A 21,111-nucleotide genomic window follows, 5' to 3' on the forward strand; every position below is an offset into this window, starting at 1 on the left:
TGATTATTTTGGGGGGTCACTGGATCTGGACCTAAGTGCGGGCAAGATTTTTGTCCACCTGATCCTGGCATTCCCCGAATAATAGTAAAATTATAATACTGACCCAACCCGACCCGTCCCATAAAATTTGGAACAAACCTACTCGATTCAGACTGATTCTTTTTTTTGTTTTTTTTTGCACACACCCCGGACCGGCCGATCCGAACTTATGTCAACCTCATCCTCATCCCCATCCCGATCTGTTCTAGCTTTGCGCTTTTCCAAATCTGATCGATCCAAAGTTTCAAATCGGAAAATGAAAACTAAGAATGGCCTACATTTATGCAATAAGACATGCACTTACACTCATCTGAAGTGTTATTGTGAATAAAGATTAGTGAACACAACACCGCTTATTTGGACCGACTCGAACCGAAAGAACCTGGTCCATTCCAAGGGGTTCCAACTCAGTGAGAACTCGGTCACTCACCTCGATCCAGCCTAACCTGATTATGTGCCGCTTCGGCTTGCTCCGATCAATAAATTTGGACAAAATTTCAATTCGATCCCGGATCCAAGTTGGGTAGGCCTATGTAGGAATTTTGTGTTGCCTAGTAGTAGCTGCATGCAGGGCGATTTATACTTCAAGCAAAAATCGCGAACACTTCTGTGGCCGGGGGTGTGGGAATTTACTTCCTTTGAATGAGAAGTCAAAAATTTCAGGTTTTACAAAGGTAGTTGCTTTTTATCATGTGCAAGGCCAATTTGCCTTCCCCACCCCACCAAAGTATTTCTGTACTAGGCCTAGCCTACTCCTTATAACTACATCTTTGGCAAAAATTGGTTTAAAATAAATTAAAAATCTGTTTTTTAACCCAAATATTTCAACTCAAGACGGAACATAGAAAAATGTGCCCCATGAGAGACTCCTGATGAAACTGCACTATATGGGATCAGAGGCCAATACATCATTGGTTCAGGGGTTTCCTAACTCAGCGTTCCCAGCAAGTAGTCTGTGATGGAGAGATTTCAACACCTAGATCCGTCTTGTCGGGAGTACCACAGGGCACAGTATTAGGCCCTCTCCTATTCCTCCTGTACATAAACGACCTACCTAACCATCTGGAAAGCAGAGTCCGTCTATTTGCAGACGACTGCCTAGTCGCTGGCAAAGATGACAACCATATTAGAGTTCTTCAGGAAGATCTCAACAAACTAGAGAAATGGCAGGACAAGTGGAAAATGGCTTTTAATCCATCGAAGTGCTCATGCAGATATCGTACAAGAAGGACCCTCCAAGTTCAACATTTACATTTTGTGGTCAAGAGCTCCAGCAAGTATAGATTCCCATCCATATCTTGGTGTTGAGATTGACAGCAAATTGACATGGAGTGTGCACATCATGAATACAATCAAGAAAGCCAACAGAACTCTGGATTCCTGCGAAGAAATCTATGGTTTTGCAATGAGGAAGTGAAGACCTGTACATATAACATGCTTGTTCGCCCCATACTCGAATATGCTGGTGAGGTGTGGGATCCCCACTCAAACATCCAGAAGCAGAGGATTGAAATGATCCAAAGAAGAGCAGCGAGGTTTTGCTGCAGTGATTTCAAGAGATACAGCAGTGTAACAACAATGCTTGCACGTCTTTGTTGGGATACGCTAGAAGAAAGGAGGAGGAGAAATAGACTCACAATGCTGTACAAGATCACCAAGGGACTGGTTGGTATCGAGGGAAAACACTATCTGATGCCAGCAAATGACACAAGGACAAGAGGGAGTAACTCTCTCAAGTTCCAGAGACTGTACACAAGACTTGATGTTCACAAGGGATCATTTTTTGTCAACACTGTAGCTGATTGGAATGAGCTTCCAGATGAAGTTGTGAATTCACCAACAGTGGAAGTCTTCAAGCAGCGCCTTCATCATTAGTTTAGGCTAGTTTAGCACCCCTTCAGAAATTTTCGTCTTCAGAAATTTACGTCTTGTTTGCACGAATTGGCCATTTTATTAGTTATGTGCGAAAGTTGGTGAAATGCAGAGAGTGATCCTGTCCTGCCGACACAACCGATACTGATACTGATATAGTTTGAAAGGTCACATTATATAACATTTACTTTTATATAGAGGCCCTGCTGCATGAAATTATCGATTGGCTCCAAACAAAGGATTTGAGCCGGTGTCCTTCACCGTAGTTATGGCGCAGTGCAGTCCATTCAATCAAATGTTGTCATCAACCTATTTGATCGTAGTGCAGGGTTATGTGTGTGTGAGACGAACTGTCACGGTAGATTGCAATCATGCTTTTGTTGAATGCATTTGAGTAGTCCGCCATATTTACGGGATGATATACGTCACATGCAAGGCCTCTATATCAGGCGCGTAGCAAGCGGGGGACAGGGTGGACGAAGTCCATGGGCCCCGAGGGTTCAGGGGCCCCAAGCAAAAATAGATAATGAAATAAGCGATGATTTAAAGGAGATGCTAAAAAGCAGGGCCGAATTTACCCGGGCCATGCCAAAATTTAGAGGCCCCAAACTCACCGTGAGGGAGGTGTGTGCACTCAAGAGGCCAAGTTTGGTTTACAATGATTGGGGCCCTACTATAAGATCGACAGTGGTGGCAGAAGCATTGCAAATTAGAGGACGATAAGCATATTTTGTTCCTATCTTACTAGGACATTTGCGCGCGAAATAAATTTTTAATTTCCAAAATGAAGGTGAATTTTACTATGTGATGGGCTAGTATGATATACGCGAAGCATTCAAAAGTTTGCAATTTTGCCATATTTTGATCCAAAACATGCTGTTATCGGGCTAAGAACCCGGGGGGGCACTCCAACTTTGGAGGTGACGCCGCATGTAGGGCTGTTAAGACCCCTTTTTCAGCATCGCTGTCACCCAAAGACCCCATATTTTTTTACGAACACATGCTCGCTCCGTGCTCTGTCACCCGAAGACCCCCTATTTTTCCATTTGATCTGTCACCCAAAGACCCTTATAAGTTCAATTTGAACAGCAACTTTCATTTATCACTGATTTTGTTACTTATTTTGAAAAAATAAAGAAATTTGAAGCCATTTAGAACTAGAAATTCGATTTTCGAGGTTTTTGTGGCCCTGTTTTGGTCTTACCCAAAGATTCCATTTAAAAAAAAGGTCATGTTCTCACCCAATGACCCCATATTTTTACATTTTGCTTTCACCGAATGCCAAAAATCATGCTCTCACCCAATGACCCCATATTTTTTACATGTTGCTCTCACCGAATGCCCCTTAGTGCGAAAGCGCCAGCCCTACACCTATATCCATTTCAAATTGAAGTGCCCCCCCCCCCGGGGCTAAGAAGAACATGCACATGCAGGGCAATTCGGGGGGGGGGGGGACTCTGGCCCAATGGAAAATCCGGCCATGCTAAAAGGGCCCCGCACTGATTCTTGTCCATGGGCCCCCTGGGCTCTTGCTACGCCGCTGCTCTATATAACTTTCCTATAAACTAACTAACAAAATGACAACGAGACCTATATCGGGTCCCGTACTACAAAGTTGAAGTTCAAAGTTCGAAGTTCGGGGTTTTCCCAAAATAGACTCTTCCGCGGAATTGACAGGTTGACTTCAACAGATTGACCAATGCAATGCGCGTGCATATATAGAAAAAAACACAAGACTGCGACACATTCTACAGAGTTGGATTTGGGGAGTAGAGGCTCGCAATTGACCAGGAAATACTCCGGGAAATACCCAAGTATTTTTGGAAAACTTGTGTCATTTGTATAAGGTGAGTCATTGTCCCGGGTTTATTGTCTGAATGTGAAGCTGTTTGAGAGTGCGGGCTGGTAGCCAATCGTCAGGGATATTAGTGAATTCATGGAAGTAGATTCTTTAGTCTTAGATGGTGAATTGCGGAAGTACGTTCTCACGAATATGCCGACCGATGTCCATCCTCAATAATTGCAGCCAGCATCAGCTATCTGAGACTGAAGAACCATCAGAAAAACCACCACGACCACTATATGTCTGTCTGTAGTTGATGGAAGGCTGTGACCGATTGATGCAGTGTCTCTACACACATATTTCTGGTGGTTTTTCAAAGCATTCGAGATCACGGGAATATGGACCATGATACTGGTAAACATGTAAAATAATTTGTACATTCAATTTTTTCTTGTTTGCAAAAATGTTTGTTATATTAAAACTTTAGATGTTGAAGTTGTTTGTTGCTGATATTGTTACTGACCATGCATGCCTACCAGCATGGTGTGTACAAAGGACAAAGTACCTAGAACTTATACTTATTGATTTGTACTTGAGTTTAAAGGGGCACTTCGTGATCCACAGCCTCATCCCCCCACTTTTTTCAAAAAAAGTTGAGATTTTTATATCACTGGAAACCTCTGGCTACATAATGTTTATGTACAAAATATTTCTTGCAGATTTATTCGTTTTCCAAAGATATCGTGAAATTTGAATTTCGTTCTGGTGCACCAGAACGAAATTACAACGCATTGTCTATGGAGCAGTGTAATACACATAATCATGCATAACTCGCATAAGCATAAAATCGGAATCAACTGAAATTTTGGAAATAGGCTTTTTTCGTGGATATGTACTGAAAAATGTCATAAAAAGAGGTTGCTAGGATCACGAAACACTCCTTTAATATTACAGTTGTACTATCATGTATATTCACAATCACGGCAGCGAGTTTATAGTGATAATGACATCATTTCATTGGGCACCGCTTCAAATCACAAACGTTCACTCATACTAGTGCTGGCGCACACATGTACATTTGTATGCGTGATCACATACATATATATGCACACACGAAACATGCCTCAAGGCGTTGAGACATAAACTATTCTATATTGTTTCTGTATAGTCTCAGTAATTAATTGATCGGAAACTTAAGGTTCCATGCTCATGTCAAGAATGCCTAAACTGACCCCAAACAGTGCTAAAATGGTTAAAATGATAAATGCACTGAGTACCAGGGACACCCAATATTTCCACCATTCCCAGGACTAGAAAGAAATGTTTTTGTTAGCTTTTCCTTATTGGCCCTATTTAAATCGACATTCTCAGTGCATTACCGGTACTTAGATACATTTTGCAAGGACCAAGAGGAAAAACAACCAGTAAAACAAGGATGATTGCTGTTAAGTGAAAAATATGAGTAGGAAGTTAGTGTAAATATTTATTTTGATAAGGATTGGTTTATTATAATTGTTTGCATTATTGATACTGGAAAACAATGTAATTTGATCAAAATTTCATCATAATTGTAACTTTCATGTACACCCACACTCACAAAGTCCCATACATGAACTCTATACCTTATGAAAATAATACATTTGTGAAAAAAATTTCCTTATGGAGAAATATTATCTCCATAAGGTTGTTCCTGGACCCATAATTGGCTCCACAGACCCCCTGGCCCAGTCCCTGGATACCTTTACTTATTGCAATCAATTAACAGAAATTTCTAATGCCCTGTGTTGCATAGAACAAAAATCTCCATAAGGTTGTTGACCCATAATTGGCTCCACAGGGTATTAGCTATAAGACCACCCCACACCCATACCCAAATTAGGGACTGTTCATAAATAATTTGGTGGAGGGGTGGAAAATATAGGGGGGATTAAAAAACCAAACACATACATATATGCTACACCCCCCCCACCCCCCCCACACACACACACTCACCCGGGGACGAATCCAGGAATGTTCAATAGGGGGCAGATCTGCACAAATTAGGGGCTGCCTAAATCCGCCTCTGACCCCAAAACACAAGAAAGCATGCATATTTATTTTGTCTTTATGGTTGTCTGTCTTCCCCTTAACTTACTTTATTTATTTATTTATTACTTTCCCAATGGCTACAAAGAAAGAAGAGCAGAAATGATCAAATACAGGAAACAAAGGCAACAATATTATGGAAAAAAGCAGAGTAGAGCAGAGTCTTGAATGATTCCAGAGAGGCAGCATTTCTGATACAAACTGGGAAGGTGATCCACAAAGCGTGGATATGCCACTGAAAAGACATGCGTATACACTGCACCCTCTCCTCTTGTTATCTTTCTTTAGCGATTCATTATCATTTGTACATTTTTGTCTTACTTTATATCAGATTGTGAGAACTACACCCAATTGGATTTGAGATGGCAGAAGAAAGGCTTCCAAATGCAGATGATTTAGTCCAAAATGATCACAAGATGGGTGCAAAAAGGGATGATGACAAAGACCAAGATAAACAAGTTATCCCTGGTAAGAGTTTATACATGACTGTCACAATTATCATATTACTTCATTGTGTGGTTCATTTTTTACACATTATACATCTCCAAGTTTATAAACACATTGATCCTTTTTTATCAACCCCCTCTCACCAAACAAACCAGATTTTTGTTGTATGTAACCCAATGACCTCCTTTTTTAAATATTTCTGAATTCGGATTTTAGATAAGCCCTAACCAAATGACTCCATTTTTGGCCTCACCTAATTTGATTTCCCCCTAATATTTTCACATTTTACTCAATGTTATACTCCTTTTTGATGCATTTATTTTACAATGTGCCAAATTTAGTATTTCTGCACTGTTGCGGATCCAAAATTGTCCAGGTGTCACCCCCAGCTTTTGGACACATTTCAGTCATCCATACCCATAGCCCATCTTTCTGGACTACAGTTGAAGGTTTATGGGCACACTCCTGCAGTACCAACAGTTCAAAGGGATACCCCAGCCTGTATAAAAAGTTATCTGATGATGGAAGAAGTTTTGTGTCACACAAGATTTAAGATGACATTATTTTTATTCCCGGGGAATCAGTGACTGTTGAGGTAGCTGTTCCTTGCATCATCTTTAAACGTGTGTCGCATATATATGCCAGCACTTTATCCTAAAGCTGGGACATTTGGTGTGAGATTCATCCTAAAACGGGGACTATTGACTGTGACAGCTACATAAATGACGTTTATTTCAATATGGAGGCACATACCCAGAAATCTTTAGCCCCATGGGTTAGAAGCCCACACAGCGGGACTATAGTTGTTAGGTATGCTATGGGTGTATCACCTTCCCATTGCATATATGGATAGGTCAGTGCAGGGACGTGCCCAGAAACCTGTAGCCCCAGGGGCTAGAAGCCCACACAGGGGGACTATAATAGTGGTCGGGTATGCTATGGATGTATCGCCTTCCCATTGCACATAGATGGTCACTCTTCTGATATCTGCATATTGTGTTTAATTTTCTTCCAGATGTGTGCCAAGTTGACAAAACTGCTAGCAGCATGGCCTGTATGCCAGAACTGCTGAATACAAATGAGGAACTAAGAAACAAGGATCCAGACATAGAAGTTGATGCAGAAGTGGTGTCTGATGATGAGTCATCTCTGAAATCTCATCAAGAACTTAGTGATCTACCTATAGGAGAGGATTGTGCCACACCTCTAAAATCTCAGCAAGAACATCTTATAGAAGAAGAATGCATCACACCTCGAGAATCTCATCAAGAACTTAGTGAACTTTCTATAGTAGAAGAATGTGTCACATCTGTAAAATCTCAGCAAGAACTTTGTGATCTACCTGTAGGGGATGATTGTGCTACACCTCTCAAATCTCAGCAAGAACATCTTATAGAAGAAGAATGCATCACACCTCAAGAATCTCATCAAGAACTTAGTGAACTTCCTATAGTAGAAGCATGTGTCACATCTGTAAAATCTCAAGACCTGAGTGAACTTTCTATAGGAGACTGTGCCACATCACTAAAATCTCAACAAGAACTTAACAATGTAGAAAACAAAGCGAGCGAAGTAGAGACATTAGAGAACCAAGATATAGGGCAAATAGAAAACAATAAACTTGAACCAGATAGTATTCAGAAAAGTCATATACAGCAGCCTCAGACAAATGTACAGTATAATAGAGATAATACATGTAGTAACCAGCCCTTGCCACAACCAACTGTTTCAACAACGCAACAAGAAACAGCAAATATTGCCAACATCAAATTGCCTTCCCAGCAGCATACATGTAATGATCTCAAACCTGCTCAAGTAGAACGGGAAGACCAGCAGCATGCAGCATCAACCCCACCAAGTATTGCTCAACAGCAACCTGTCCACCATTTACAAACACAAGAGAGTCAATCAGTACAATGTAGGGACAAAAAGAAAAAAAAGTCATTCTCAATGAAAAAACTGAAAGGGAAATTTAAAAAGGACAAAAAGAAGAGCAAAAATGGTGTGTCTTCGAGTGATGCAAGAACTCAAGATGGCACGGAACCAATAGCTACTGTAGATATTGAATCACCCATGGGAGATGATTGTGATGTAGCAAAAGTTAATAATTCTTTTAAGAAACTAAAAGGAAAACTTAAAAAGGACAAAAAGAAGAGCAAAAGTAGTGTGTCTTCCAGTGATGTAAGAACTCAAGATAGCACGGAACCAGCTACCGTAGATATTGATTCGTCCATGGGAGGTGATTGTGATATAGCCAAACTTCACATTTCTAAGAAACATTCCTCAACCTCAACATCAAGTGAATCAAGTACAGAAAATGCTGCATCTCATCAATGTACACAAGTATACACAGTAAGTGAAGAAAGGGAGCCCATGGCAAGTGGAAGTAGTCAACTGGTGACAAGTGGAGCTAGTTGTGAATCATTGACATTAAAAGAAGAATTGGTAGGTCAAGACGAACCACCCACTCCAGTTGTTCCAAAAGTTCCAGCTCCAAGATTGGACAGGTCCTCTGCAATAAAAGTAAACTACAGTCCTCCTGCAAAATATACACCAAAATGTTCTCCAACAGAGCAATTTTATGACGTACTTATAATCCACAGCACCAGAGACAAAGACTGGGAGCAAGTGGATTACATGAAAGAAGTAGGAAAGAGATACGGTTGGAAGATGATCTCTGTGGAAGAGTTTCCAGCTGGTATGACAAAATTTCAAATATTTAGCACCATGTTAGCCAGATGTACATACACCATGCTGTTATTAAGCAAGAGCTTCTTTGAAGATGTGTGGTGTAATCATCGTTACTCAGCATGCCTTACAGCTGCTGTTGAAAACAGATCACATCATTGGTCTGTTATTCCTGTACTATACCAAGACAGCGGGTATGAGACTCCTCTGGAGCTTATCACTATTGCTGGTCTGCAACGGGAGGCACGCTATTTCAGGAAGAACTTGAGGTCAACTGTGTGCAGTGCACTGCGCAAGGAGAGAGAAGAAGAGTTAGGATTTCCACATGAACCAACACCACCTTCATCACCTGATTCAACGCCTCCGTCATTAAGGAAAAACCAAGGAGCAGCTGAAGTAGCTTCACCTGAAATCAAGGTGAGAAAAATTTACATTGCGCTCAGAGAGAAACAATTGCAAACTTGACAATTAAGGGGACATGCCCGGGGGACATGGTCTGATTTTCATGTGCTATTTCTTGTCTTACATCAAAGCCATAATGTACGATCTTATATGAAATTGGTTAATTTTTTGAAACCTGATTTTTTGGCATATTTTGTCCCACCTTGCACCAAAATGGAATGGCCAAATTTGTTGTGTTTGGAGGTCAACAGAGCAAAGTTTGACATAAAGTCATAATTCATGAACTTTATGTCCTCCTACATTTGGTATAGAAAGAGTTTCTTTCACTTTACCTTGTTATTTTAGCTCAAAATGGACAGAAACCCTTCCCGACAATTATTGCTAATATTATTTCAGCATTCTAAGTATGTAATAACAAATTAAAAATCGTACATTATGGCTTTAATAAAGAAAATGTGTTTCAAAATTGTGCGAAAATTTGGGACTTTCTCATTATCTTGTTGTAATTATGGGAAATTTGCTCAAAATTCTTGATATCTCACTCTGCCGATTCCATTTACGATATAACCATTTATTTACATTGTACTGTTTGTAGAAACCAGTCGACAAATGACATTAAAATGTTTTCAAATTCTCTTTAGGGCCAAAACTGACTCAGGGGCTATGCAATAATTATGAGCCCTGGGGAGGATAAAATTGAGAGGGGGGGCAAGAAATTTTGGCAAGCCAAAAGGGGTGGGCAAGCAATTTTTGGCAAGCCGAGAGGGGGGCACATGATTTTGGCACACATCCTTGAGGCGCCATTTAAATAAAATGCTCTAAAAGGCTTAGGAAATCTGTGCACGGAAGCGCTTAAATATGCACATTTTCCTGCTCGCTGCACTCGCAACATGTATATAGACCATTTAAAGTTTGCAAATTGGGATCCAAAAAATTTGGCATGTGCAAGGGGGGGTGGCAGGCCGAGAGGGGGGCAAGCGATTTTTGGCGAGCCGTTTGGAAATTTTACCCCCCGGGGGGGGGCTCATAATTATTGCACAGCCCCTTAAAATAAAAGTTAACAAAATTTATCAAATAGTTGTATTTTTTACTTTTTTTTGTTGACTCCTTGACACACTTTAACATGACCTGGTCCACAATATATCTACTTCAGGACCAACAAGAAGAATTGCAACTATAACCATTTTTTCAGCATTAACGATAACACATTTTGATTTTATTACCAATTTTTGGTCCTAAAATGAATCTTATTTAACCATTTTAATGTTATGATGAATAACTTATTTATATTGAAGTCGCATAGGTCATATTCCATGTTATGTAAAGTTACACCAAAGAAATGAAATGTAAATAGTTTCTTTTAGCAATTCAAATTACTCACGCATATAAGGGACCAATCGTTATTTACAACAGGGGGAATATGGACACAAAATTTTGCGTTCCCCCTCGCGTCCGCTCAAAATTTTCGCATTCCCCCTTGTTTTCCCAATTTTCTCCATTTAAAATTTAACAATCCCCCCTCCTGGTTCAACTAAAAATTTCAGGTTCTACCTAAAGACCCCCAAAAATTTTGTGTTCCCCCCTAAATTTTCCCATTCCCCCCTCTGTCATAAATAACGATCGCTCCCTAAATAAGAAGCAACACAGCATGTTGACTATGTGTAACAGCAAATACCTAATTGTACATTAATATGATGCTAACTTCCTGGGTATTTCCAAGCTTGGTAGTCCCTAAATAAATATATTTCCTGGCAAATTGCCATAATTTACTTGGATGATTAATGTAAATCAAATAGGTGCAGCCTAACATCTATAATAAATTACTGAGTTTTTCGAAGTGGTAAGGCTAAAAACTTCTACGTTTTACATTTTTTCGGAAAACATTTTTTGCGCTGCGTAGAGTAAAGTTGTCCGCACCCCAATAAAACGTCCAATTTTGTTTTTGTTTACGTTAAGGGTGTCAAATTATGTTAATTAGTTTCAAAGGCACTAGCAGCGCACCTGCATGCTAAAACTTTTCACGCCAACACAATACACTAATGTTGACATAGCCCGAAACAGCCTGAAATTAGCCTTCTGTCCTGGCATTTTTGTGAAGATACTATGCCTGTAGTCTGAATGGTCATTGAATTACCTATTTACAATCACATAGTATAGTACCAGGGACTGTGTATGAACACCTAATTAGTCACACATCAATAAAGTCAACATTTACTCAAAAGGATGAAATGTCCTTTTTGGAAGATTGTCAACATCTCATAATGTCCCAAAATGGGCTAAAAAGTACTGTAAATGCATAAATATCTTAAATATCAGGGCGGCCAGCATCAAACAGGGGCAAGACTTCTTACGGTGGATATGCATGATATGATATGGTGGCAAGAAGATTTATTTCGATCACGATCTAATTGCAATTTCAAGCCATTGATTTATATGGAAAGGATACTACATATTATATTTCTAAATGATAATCTCCTCTCATACCATTAATCACATTAATTACAAAATAATTAAAACAAAATTTACAAACCGTGAAAGACTCTGACCGCGCAAGACGGGTAATCGCTAGTACTAGTAAGTTCCTAACTTTTTATGGAATGCGATACACATACAATGTACCCTCGTTACTCTAGTTGGGACCCCATATCAAACTTTAGTTGGATGTTCTTTTTTTTTGTTCAGACTGCCAGGGGGACTGCAATACACCAGTTGGGAACCACAGGCCTAATATGAGTTTTGATATTGTACTTACAGGTAGACACAAGTGAGATGTCATCAGGTGAAATATACCGCTTTCTCAAACCAGAACTTGCTCCCAATGAAACAATCTCCAAATTGTTTCGATGTGATGACAGATTCCGCAAAATATGCCAGCTTCTTGATTTGGAACATCCTCTTGGTAGAGATTATCGACTCCTTGCACAGATGATGGGATTTGATGCTGGGGAAACAAGAAGTCTTACACAAGAGGCGAGTCCCACAGCAAAGCTGATGGAAGTATTTTGTTTAAAAAATACGGCAAAACCAAAATTGGAAGTATTGGGGGTTCTCTTAGACATGGTAAAGGAGCTTGATCAACTGGAGGTCACAAGCTTGATGGAAAATGAAATCAAAGTGGCTAGATTCACAAGCTGAGTTCTGTATAATTATACTATTGTATAAGTGGTAATTTTCGCGAAGTGGAGTGAGAGAGACATTTTTGCGATTGTTATTTTCGCGATTGCCTAGTCTTGCCCTATACTTGCAATACATTATACATATATTCGCAAGGTGTTAATTTCGCGGAATCCCTACTTACCTACCCTAATTTTTTTTTAATATTATGCCAATCAAACAATTTTTTTAGGCCTAACCGCATAACAAAACATAAATATCATACCTGCCAACTAAGGATTTAAAAGCCAAATATATAAACAAATCTTGCTTCCAGTGAGAGGTTTGAAAAGTCTAATGGATGAATACATTTACTTGTTCAACGCAACAGAAAAACACATGCAAACTTCAATCTTTAGTGTCCTTAATTTTTTTGGGGGGGAGGGGGGCTACACCACTGGTGCAGCTTCAACACAATAACCAATGAACTTTAATTTTGTAGGGCGATAGGATTATGGTGGCCTCAAGTGCTGTATAGTTTTGTGTTATGATATTTGCATATCTGTGAATATTAATGAGCTTATTATGTAGCCAGGATTTATTTGGGAGTGGGGTGCAGCAATCTCAGAAATGGACCTTTTGTGAATTTTTACATGATCTTATAGAAAATGTGTCGAGGTTGAAGGAAGCCACTGGTCACATTTCTATTTTCATATGAATTGCATTTATATGACAAAAATCAAGTCAAAACAAAAGTTTCACTATTTCCCCCTCCCAGGGAAAATCATGCATATGGGGGGAAAAGAAAACACATTACAATGAGTCTTGAGATCTCACGAATGGAACCCATACTTTCCCTATGAGTGTAGGCTTTATTTTTCCTCAATATTTGAGCACAAACACCGATCAACTTGGTATGGTGGCCTCATGTGCATATTTATTAATATTAATGAGCCTATTTGCATCTTTTGCCTGATATTCCATTTATCCACTCTGCAGCTCAAACACACAACTGAACAACTTCAAACTGTTTGCATTATTTATGAATATTAATGACCTTATTTGCCTATTTTACCTAAAATGTCATTTCTCAAGTCTGAAACTTACATGCAATTACCATAAACTTTCATCTTGGTAGGGTGATAGAATATGATCACCTTTTGTATTGTATACTGTAAAAGTAGAAATTTTCGCGAGGTTTTTATTTTCGCGAATTTCACGAGTGGACATAAAATCGCAAAAATAAAAACTCGCGAAAATAACCTTTAGCATTAGCTTTCTATTGTATCAATATCAAAACCGCGAAATTTAATTCTCGCGCAATTGACAAAATTTTCAAAATCTCGAAAATATCTTCTCGCGAAAATATTGACTTTTACAGTAGTTTGTCATGTTATTTGCACAAATTGAGAAAAATGGATATATGGTTTTTTGCATCTGAACTCTTCATTTGTTAGAACAAATGTACCTATGTGCAAATAATGAGTTTGACCATTTTTATGAAAGTTGTCACAATTTAAATATAAATCTTCAAGTACACTAAGTAAGAGAGCTCTACTATACCTAATGTATTAAGAACTTTAATTAATTGACATAATGGTAACAATTCTGGAAGAATCCAATATCCTCTGGTATACTGGTGTATGATCTACATATGCCACTATGTGATGCAGCGGAAATTAAATTTGATGAAATTTAGTCACAAAAAGTCACAATAAAATGGTGCAAATTTGATGTATATTTCAAGAAGCATACACATATGGTGGATGGTATGGCATATTGTACAAAAAGATGATCAGTTTCACAGTGGCATATATAGCTTCAGGGAAAAAAAAACCATAACCCCAAATCTCCTGTTTTCACATACTGACATAGGTTAAGCTGGACATATCCTATTTATCTATTTATTTTGAACTTTATACAGTTTAATAGTGTAAACCAGCGATTCCCCAACACATTAAGTGACTCAATTTTTGCCAGACTTATTTGTTGCGACCCACAAAATATTATAGTGGTATATATACTGGCAGATATCCAGGGGTGGAAGTCAAATTTGAGTAGTTCACCAAACTAAACTTACCAGTACAACCTTTACAAATGCAAACAAATTGCAATGTTGGCTTCAACATGTTTAAAAGGTGCTTGCCTGAGACAAATTACACAATGCAGCTTTAGAAAAGGCAAACTATTGACAGACTTTGTCAAATTTTTGTTGATAATACTAGCTTCGTGATTTTCTTTAGTAAGGGTTTTCGCAATCTCAAGACCCCAAAATGGTCGCTGGTGTAAACCTAAACCTTCAAAATGGAGTAGCTCCATTGAGAGATAATAGTGAAAGTATACCGAATCAACTATAGCATTTTAGTCCAGTAAAAGTATGAATCCCCCACCACTAATTGCAACAGAATCCATTTTACATGCATCCATCTCCCAAAAGCTCACTCAAACACATTTCAAAAGTCCCAGAAAATCTAAGTTGTGGAACAGTGCCAAATTTGCATAAATCCAAAATGACTGCTAATGCAGAGGGTGAAATTTCAAAGTTGTTCAAATCTTGTTAAAAACTATACCAATGCCTTCTTCACGACATAAGGATTCGGAAAAAGTAGTTGACCTATCTCCAATGTACATTTCTCGAGTTATAGGGGAAAATGTTAAATGTCAAAATTTAATTTGGATTCCACAGGGAAAAAAAATTGAACATTTTTCTGATTTTGATAAAAATGGTCTGGGGTTGCTCTGCTTGCAAAAACATTTTAGCAAAAGAATAGTTTGCCATATGTCAGGTGATAATTTACCTTGGTAACATGGGGAAAAAGACCAAATCCATTTAGCCCTGTTGACCTTGACCTATTTTGTGATGTTACCTATGTAACAAAACATCCAAAACAATGCAACTTTTCTCATTTTGATTAATTTTTTTACCAAATTAAAGGAACAATTTGAGACCAGTTGGATTAAAATTGAAACATTTTTTATTGTAGATGCCTGTGGACCCCAAAATTTAACCTTTGACCTTTTTACCTATAACTCAAGAACTGTACATCAGAAACAGGTCAAACTATACTTTTTCTGCATCCTTATGATGAGAACAATATATTGGTATGGTTTTTGACAAGATTTGACCAACTTTAAAATTCATTCTCTGCATATAAGCATCCATTATGGATTTATGCAAATTAGGCACTGTTCCACTACTTGGATTTTCGGGGACTTTTGATGTGTTATTTATGCTTTTCTGAAATGAGTGGTGATTAAATGGATTATGTTGCAATTAGTGGTCCGTTAACTCCTCTATTTTTCTTACTTTGACTAGGATATATCCTTCACATTTTCTCAGAAACGTTTTGTTTTTGTCCTGCATGTACGCCACTACATGTACGTGTTGTGACCAACAATAAAATTGTACTTCCAGTTTGTCTGGATAATTCATGCATTATTTTAAAAGTAAGTCTATATTTTTATATCTATTTCCAGTACTAAACTTATATTTTGTAGAATTGTATTTCCAGTTTGTTTTTCCCATTATATATTACAATATGAACTTCCAGTTTCTTTCCTGTGGAATTTTTTTTTGATGTATCTTAATTTTTCATGGTTTCAATGGTTCTGAATTTTTGTGGGTTCAACCAGTCTATTGTGATATGAGCCACAAGTATATTCACAGATTTTTATTGTCATGCATAACTTATCACTCGCAAAAAGGTTTTAATTAAAAAATACTAAAAACTTTTGAAAAATAACGTCGTAAACATATGTCAGTATTTCCTGTAGGTATCAGATGGTATCCTATTCTGTAAATAAAGTGATCATACAAATCATATTGTGTCAAAGGATGTCAGAAACCAGTTGAAATAAATTTGACACCTTCTTGGAACCATTCAAAATTTAAAAAAGGTTATGCAGATTGTACATGTACTGACGTGCAGCTCTAGATCTAAATTTGAACTTTCATTATTGTCTTTTATGATACAGTATACATTTATTTAATGATTTTAATAGTAATGGGACAAATTATCAGTGTATTTATAAACCAGCTCTTATTCGGAGACATCAAAATTCATATGTGACATTTTGGAACAATCATAAAAGTGCAAATAAACAATCTGACATCAAACTTGTACTGGGTATTATGTGCATGTATAATGTACATTCATTTGCAAGTGAGGCCCTTACATTCATAAACTATGGATATCAATAATATCATGCTATTTATATTGATGCTGGGAATATGATAGCTACAGATAGTGAAAACTAACATTTTGTGGGGAAAAATAACAATAAAAAGCCATTTTGTTGTGGAACTTGTGGAAATGTTAATTGCTTAAACATTAATTACCAAACAAAGTTATGCTAGTATTTAGCCCGGGGTATTTAGGCTATATTTGTTTAAGCATGTGCTATGATGATGTTGGATCATTTGTTTGTGCAAAAATAATGTGCACACAAAAAATCTCTGATTTTCCCTCTGTATAAATGGGTTTTCTTGCCAGGATCTATGTTCAAACATAAGCAGTATCCTGTGATATGACTGGCCATACAAGTAGAAAGCTTCTGTGCCTTCAGGACATGACCTTTGGTGGCTTTTGTGTGATGGTTTTGACAGCACAAAATAAGACTTCAGTACTTTTAAATGACCTCTGCCCGGTGGCTTTTATTTGATGGTGTTTACAGCACAAAATGGACTTTTTTTGTTGAATACAATTTGCTTCCAAATTTAAATTTGTTATTCTATACTCAAAATGCTGCAATAATGCAAGTCGGGAAGGGTTTCTGTCCATTTTGAGCTGAAATAACAAGATAAAGTGAAAGAAACCCTACTAGGGCCTAAAAAAATGGTTTGATTGGCGTAACCTGACCTACCCTAAAAATAATCCCGACCCGACTTTTTTTTTTTGCAAAAAAAAGTAAATAAAAAGGCCTTTATATCAAATGCAATTTACAGCTTTAAAAAATTCCTACCTACCTAAAATAAATTTGTTTTTATGTTACGCCAATCAAACAATTTTTTAGGCCTAGTTATTTTGGCCGTTTTAACATACAGTACTATAGGAGGACATAAAGTCGAAATTCATGAATTAAGACTTTGCTCTACAAACACAAAAAATTTGGCGGTTCCATTTTTATGGAAGTTGGGACACATGTAAACATTACAAATTTAGTATGCCAAAAAATCAGGTCTGAAAAAATGAACCAATTTCATATTATAAGATTGTACATTATGGCTTTAAGTGTTCCTTCCACAAATTAAACCAGTTTGGATCTGCTAGCAGGCCTATTTGCACAATATACCGGTCTCATTGCACAAGACCCAACTGTTGCAGACATACAAAGATATAGAGTGGACTGAGGTTTGTCTTCACCAAAAAGGTGTTCCTCCTATGTCTGAAATGTTTCCCCAGTTGGTCACACCCTGGCATAATTGTCTAGTTTCATTTTTAAGCTCCAAATGTTTAGCTGTCATTGCATTTATATTTGCAGAATGTGTCATCATAATTCCACCCACACATGACCTTTTAAATGAATGTTTAGTGAATTGAATCAAAACAATATGATTTCAATGGTCTATGAGTGAATTGAATCAAGTGCAGTAATAACATTATAATCTGATCTGCATTAAGCAATATCATTTATTTTGGAAGTGTCATGTAACAGAAAATATTGGAAATACACAATTATTCTCTCATTTTTGGAACAAGAAAAATTAAGCTACTGAATGTTCTTTGACGTTTCATTTCTTTTATTTTTTACAATATTTTTGTACTTATTTACATGGTCATACCAGTCCAGCAGTGGACAAGACTGGTACCATGCTGAACTAATAAGGAAAACAATGACAAATTTGATAATAGTATTTTGAAATAACTTGTTTTTTCCCTGTTTGATCTTGATGAGATCCTACAATATAATTTGTCATACTCAAATGTTAGGTATTTCCTGGTATTAAATCATATTTTATGAGCTTTGTGGTTTTCTTAGTACAATCCAACCTATCTGGCCATAATGGGACCAAGCATTGGCCAGATAAGTGAAAAATCTGGATAAACGAATTACATGTACATGTAATTCTGCACTGACTCTCCCAAGTACTGAAATTGGGACAACAAAAGATTGTTTCAAAATGCGGTAATAATACCAATAAAAGATGTCATTTGGGTACTTTATGCAACTTAGAGCATGGAATTTTAAAGCTGTCAAATCATCAAAAACATGTTTTGTCAACAAAATCTGAGCATTTTTATTTTTTGACCTGTATTACCTTTTGAGACCTCTAGCAGTCACCAGGGGTCAAATCCAATATGGCTCCATATCTCAAAATCAACATTAGACCTTGTACTTCGTGTGTGCAAATTCTTATGCTTTACAAGGAAGTGCACGTTTTGCCTATTTTTAACCATTTCACTTGTTTGAAAATTTGCGATTTTGAGTTTTCTTACATAGACCTATACATACAATGTAAAAAGAACATATTTGTGTGTTTTTCTTCTCGCGGTAGCTGCATTGACCTCAAAAAGTAAGCATATATCAGGATTTTGTGTTAATACCTACCTTGTGCTGTAAATAATATAACCATGAATTATACACATAGGGACAACATGTCGACCAGGATGTATCTTGAGATACATGTAAGAGCTTGGTATTTTAAGAAAATGTAATTCAATCTCTTGACGTGGGAAGTAGGCCAATTGTAAACAAACTATTATGCACTATGCTGCAGAACTTCAGGAAGTTGCGGGAAAAATTAAACAAATATGGCACATTTTCAAGAGCATATGGCTTGTAGTACTTTTGTGAACAGTGAATGACCAGGAAAAATAAGTTTTTGGCATATTTGTAATATTTACACATGTCCCAACTTACACCTAATTGAATTCAGCCAAAGTCATTGTGTTTTCAGGACAACAGAGCAAGTTAGTTTGAATTAAAGTCTTATCACATGATTATGGTTAACAATCTCCTATAGAACACCACAGTTAACATGGTTAAGCGGCGAAGATAGTTTTCTTTCATTTGACCTCATTAGTTTGGCTTAAAATGACTAGAAAACTTTCCTGATAGTTGTTACTCATGAGATTTTAGAATATTTGGCAAACAAAAACAAAAACAACCCTGTTCTATAGGCCTGTCCGACCCAGATTTCCCTTTTTTTTTTAAAATTTACATGTAAAATCAGTCATGTTTTGGCCAAAAGTGACCAAGTTTGACGGAAATTGTTATATGCTTGTAAAAGCAGCTGTTTTGGGCAAAATGTAGATTTATTTTGACTGGAAAAAAAAGTGCAAAACGAGGGAAAATATTGCAAAAAAATAGCAATTTATTTACAGATTTTGATGATTTATAGTCATTTGATTAAAATTACCACCCACCTGCAGAACAGGGTTTATTTTTTTCGTTGCCTTATTGAGATGTTTTCTTTTAAACACCATTGATGACAAACTTCAATAATTCCCAATATTTTACTGAATGCATGAAATCTGCTAGGTCACAGATTATTATGATTCTATTATAGTTACACCGCTGGAGTTAGTCAGCACAACAATTATTAGCATTTTGTGTACTAGACTTTTGTGGCATTACATGCATGAAGTCATAATTGTAGTTACATCTTGTACAGACTTTATTTCCCGGGGAGGGGGGGTCACTCCCACTGTGGCCTGTACAGCATCCGAGATAATGAAAACGCGTAAAAAGGGTAGTTTTTCGTGGGTAGGCACGATATGCGTGTACCGTGTTTAGGTGTCAAAAACATGAAAAATTGGAAAAAGGGTAGCAAAATTGCAATTGCTAATACGCTGAAATGAAATTTAGGGTATGAAACTTGATACAAAGAATAAAATCCCTGTTTAGGGTGTGAAAAGGGTATCGTTTTAGCCAAGGTTGAAATCCGTGTTTAGGGTGCTTTTCAAAAGTTGATTATCGCGGATGGTGTACAGGCTACAATGGGAGTGACCCCCCGGGCTTTATTTACTTTTGGGTTTCCAAAGAAAGTGTGACTTCTGATGAAGTTCAAATACAATAATACAACTTTAAAATGACTCATTTTAATAAATTGTTGATCAGTATTATGAAAATGTACAATGTAATGTGTTGAAATATATGAACTGTAAAACAATTTTGTGTTGCTCTCCTTCAATTGACCTTGGATACTGACGAAAAAGGGGAAACCCTCAATATTTATGACATTTGTGTGATTAGGCCTAAAAAATAGTTTGATGGATGTAAACAGACCAACCCTAAAATTAGGCCAGACCCTGACTTTTTTCCTTTTCTTTTTTTTAAAATAAAAAATAAAACAAAAAAGACTAATAAAAAAAGAAAAATTAAATTAAATTAAAAAAAACCACAGAAACAAGTTCCAATGCCTTTATCAAATGCAATTTACAGGTTTAAAAGTAAAATAAATCCCTACCTACATACCCTAATATTTGTTTATGTTATGCCAAACAATATTTTAAGGCCTCTTGTAACCAACATTATTTGTTTGTTCTTATTATACATGTTGTATGGTGCTGATTTTGCCCACCCATGGCAGGGGGACCCAACAGTTGCCTTTGTGTTTTCATGCTTTTGCTGGGCTACCACTTCTTTTTCTGCTTGCCTTTTTCATCACTCTTGGTAGTGCGCAGCATTTGCTCTTTAAAAAACAATTTTAACACAGGTATTGGTTGGGTCTTGTTGTCGTGGTGGGGCAGTATTATTTA

General features: G+C 37.3%; 2 protein-coding genes across 4 annotated transcripts; both read left to right on the forward strand.

Annotated features, from left to right (window-relative positions):
- The first annotated feature begins 1,365 nt into the window (after positions 1-1,365).
- Positions 1,366-1,914, forward strand: LOC140152288 (uncharacterized). The gene has a single exon (XM_072174592.1). The coding sequence runs from the start codon at positions 1,366-1,368 to the stop codon at positions 1,912-1,914; it is 549 nt and encodes a 182-aa protein (XP_072030693.1).
- Positions 1,915-3,653: 1,739 nt separating this feature from the next.
- LOC140153404 (uncharacterized) lies at positions 3,654-19,556 on the forward strand. Of its 3 annotated transcripts, XR_011859104.1 has the most exons (5): positions 3,771-4,108; positions 6,111-6,247; positions 7,242-9,331; positions 12,071-18,626; positions 18,929-19,556. XR_011859104.1 is itself a non-coding variant. In XM_072176156.1 (4 exons), exons 2-4 carry the CDS (start codon positions 6,142-6,144, stop codon positions 12,449-12,451), a joined length of 2,577 nt encoding a protein of 858 aa, XP_072032257.1. In that variant the 5' UTR covers positions 3,654-3,758; positions 6,111-6,141; the 3' UTR covers positions 12,452-19,556. The 3 variants fall into 3 exon arrangements, 2 of the variants coding, with proteins under 2 accessions (XP_072032257.1, XP_072032256.1); XM_072176156.1 differs by lacking the exon at positions 3,771-4,108 and adding an exon at positions 3,654-3,758 and having other exon boundaries at positions 12,071-19,556; XM_072176155.1 differs by having other exon boundaries at positions 12,071-19,556.
- The last annotated feature ends 1,555 nt before the right edge of the window (positions 19,557-21,111 follow it).

Source organism: Amphiura filiformis, chromosome 5, assembly GCF_039555335.1.
Source record: "Amphiura filiformis chromosome 5, Afil_fr2py, whole genome shotgun sequence".
Classification (NCBI taxonomy): domain Eukaryota; kingdom Metazoa; phylum Echinodermata; class Ophiuroidea; order Amphilepidida; family Amphiuridae; genus Amphiura; species Amphiura filiformis.

What these genes read in the sequence shown, in the direction of transcription:
- LOC140152288 (XM_072174592.1), top strand. Translation starts at nt 1,366, where the DNA reads ATGGAGTGTGCACATCATGAATACAATCAAGAAAGCCAACAGAACTCT.
- LOC140153404 (XM_072176156.1), top strand. Translation starts at nt 6,142, where the DNA reads ATGGCAGAAGAAAGGCTTCCAAATGCAGATGATTTAGTCCAAAATGAT. An exon ending in AGATAAACAAGTTATCCCTG is followed by an intron (nt 6,248 to 7,241) that starts GTAAGAGTTTAT and finishes ATTTTCTTCCAG; the next exon opens with ATGTGTGCCAAGTTGACAAA. An exon ending in TAGCTTCACCTGAAATCAAG is followed by an intron (nt 9,332 to 12,070) that starts GTGAGAAAAATT and finishes TTGTACTTACAG; the next exon opens with GTAGACACAAGTGAGATGTC.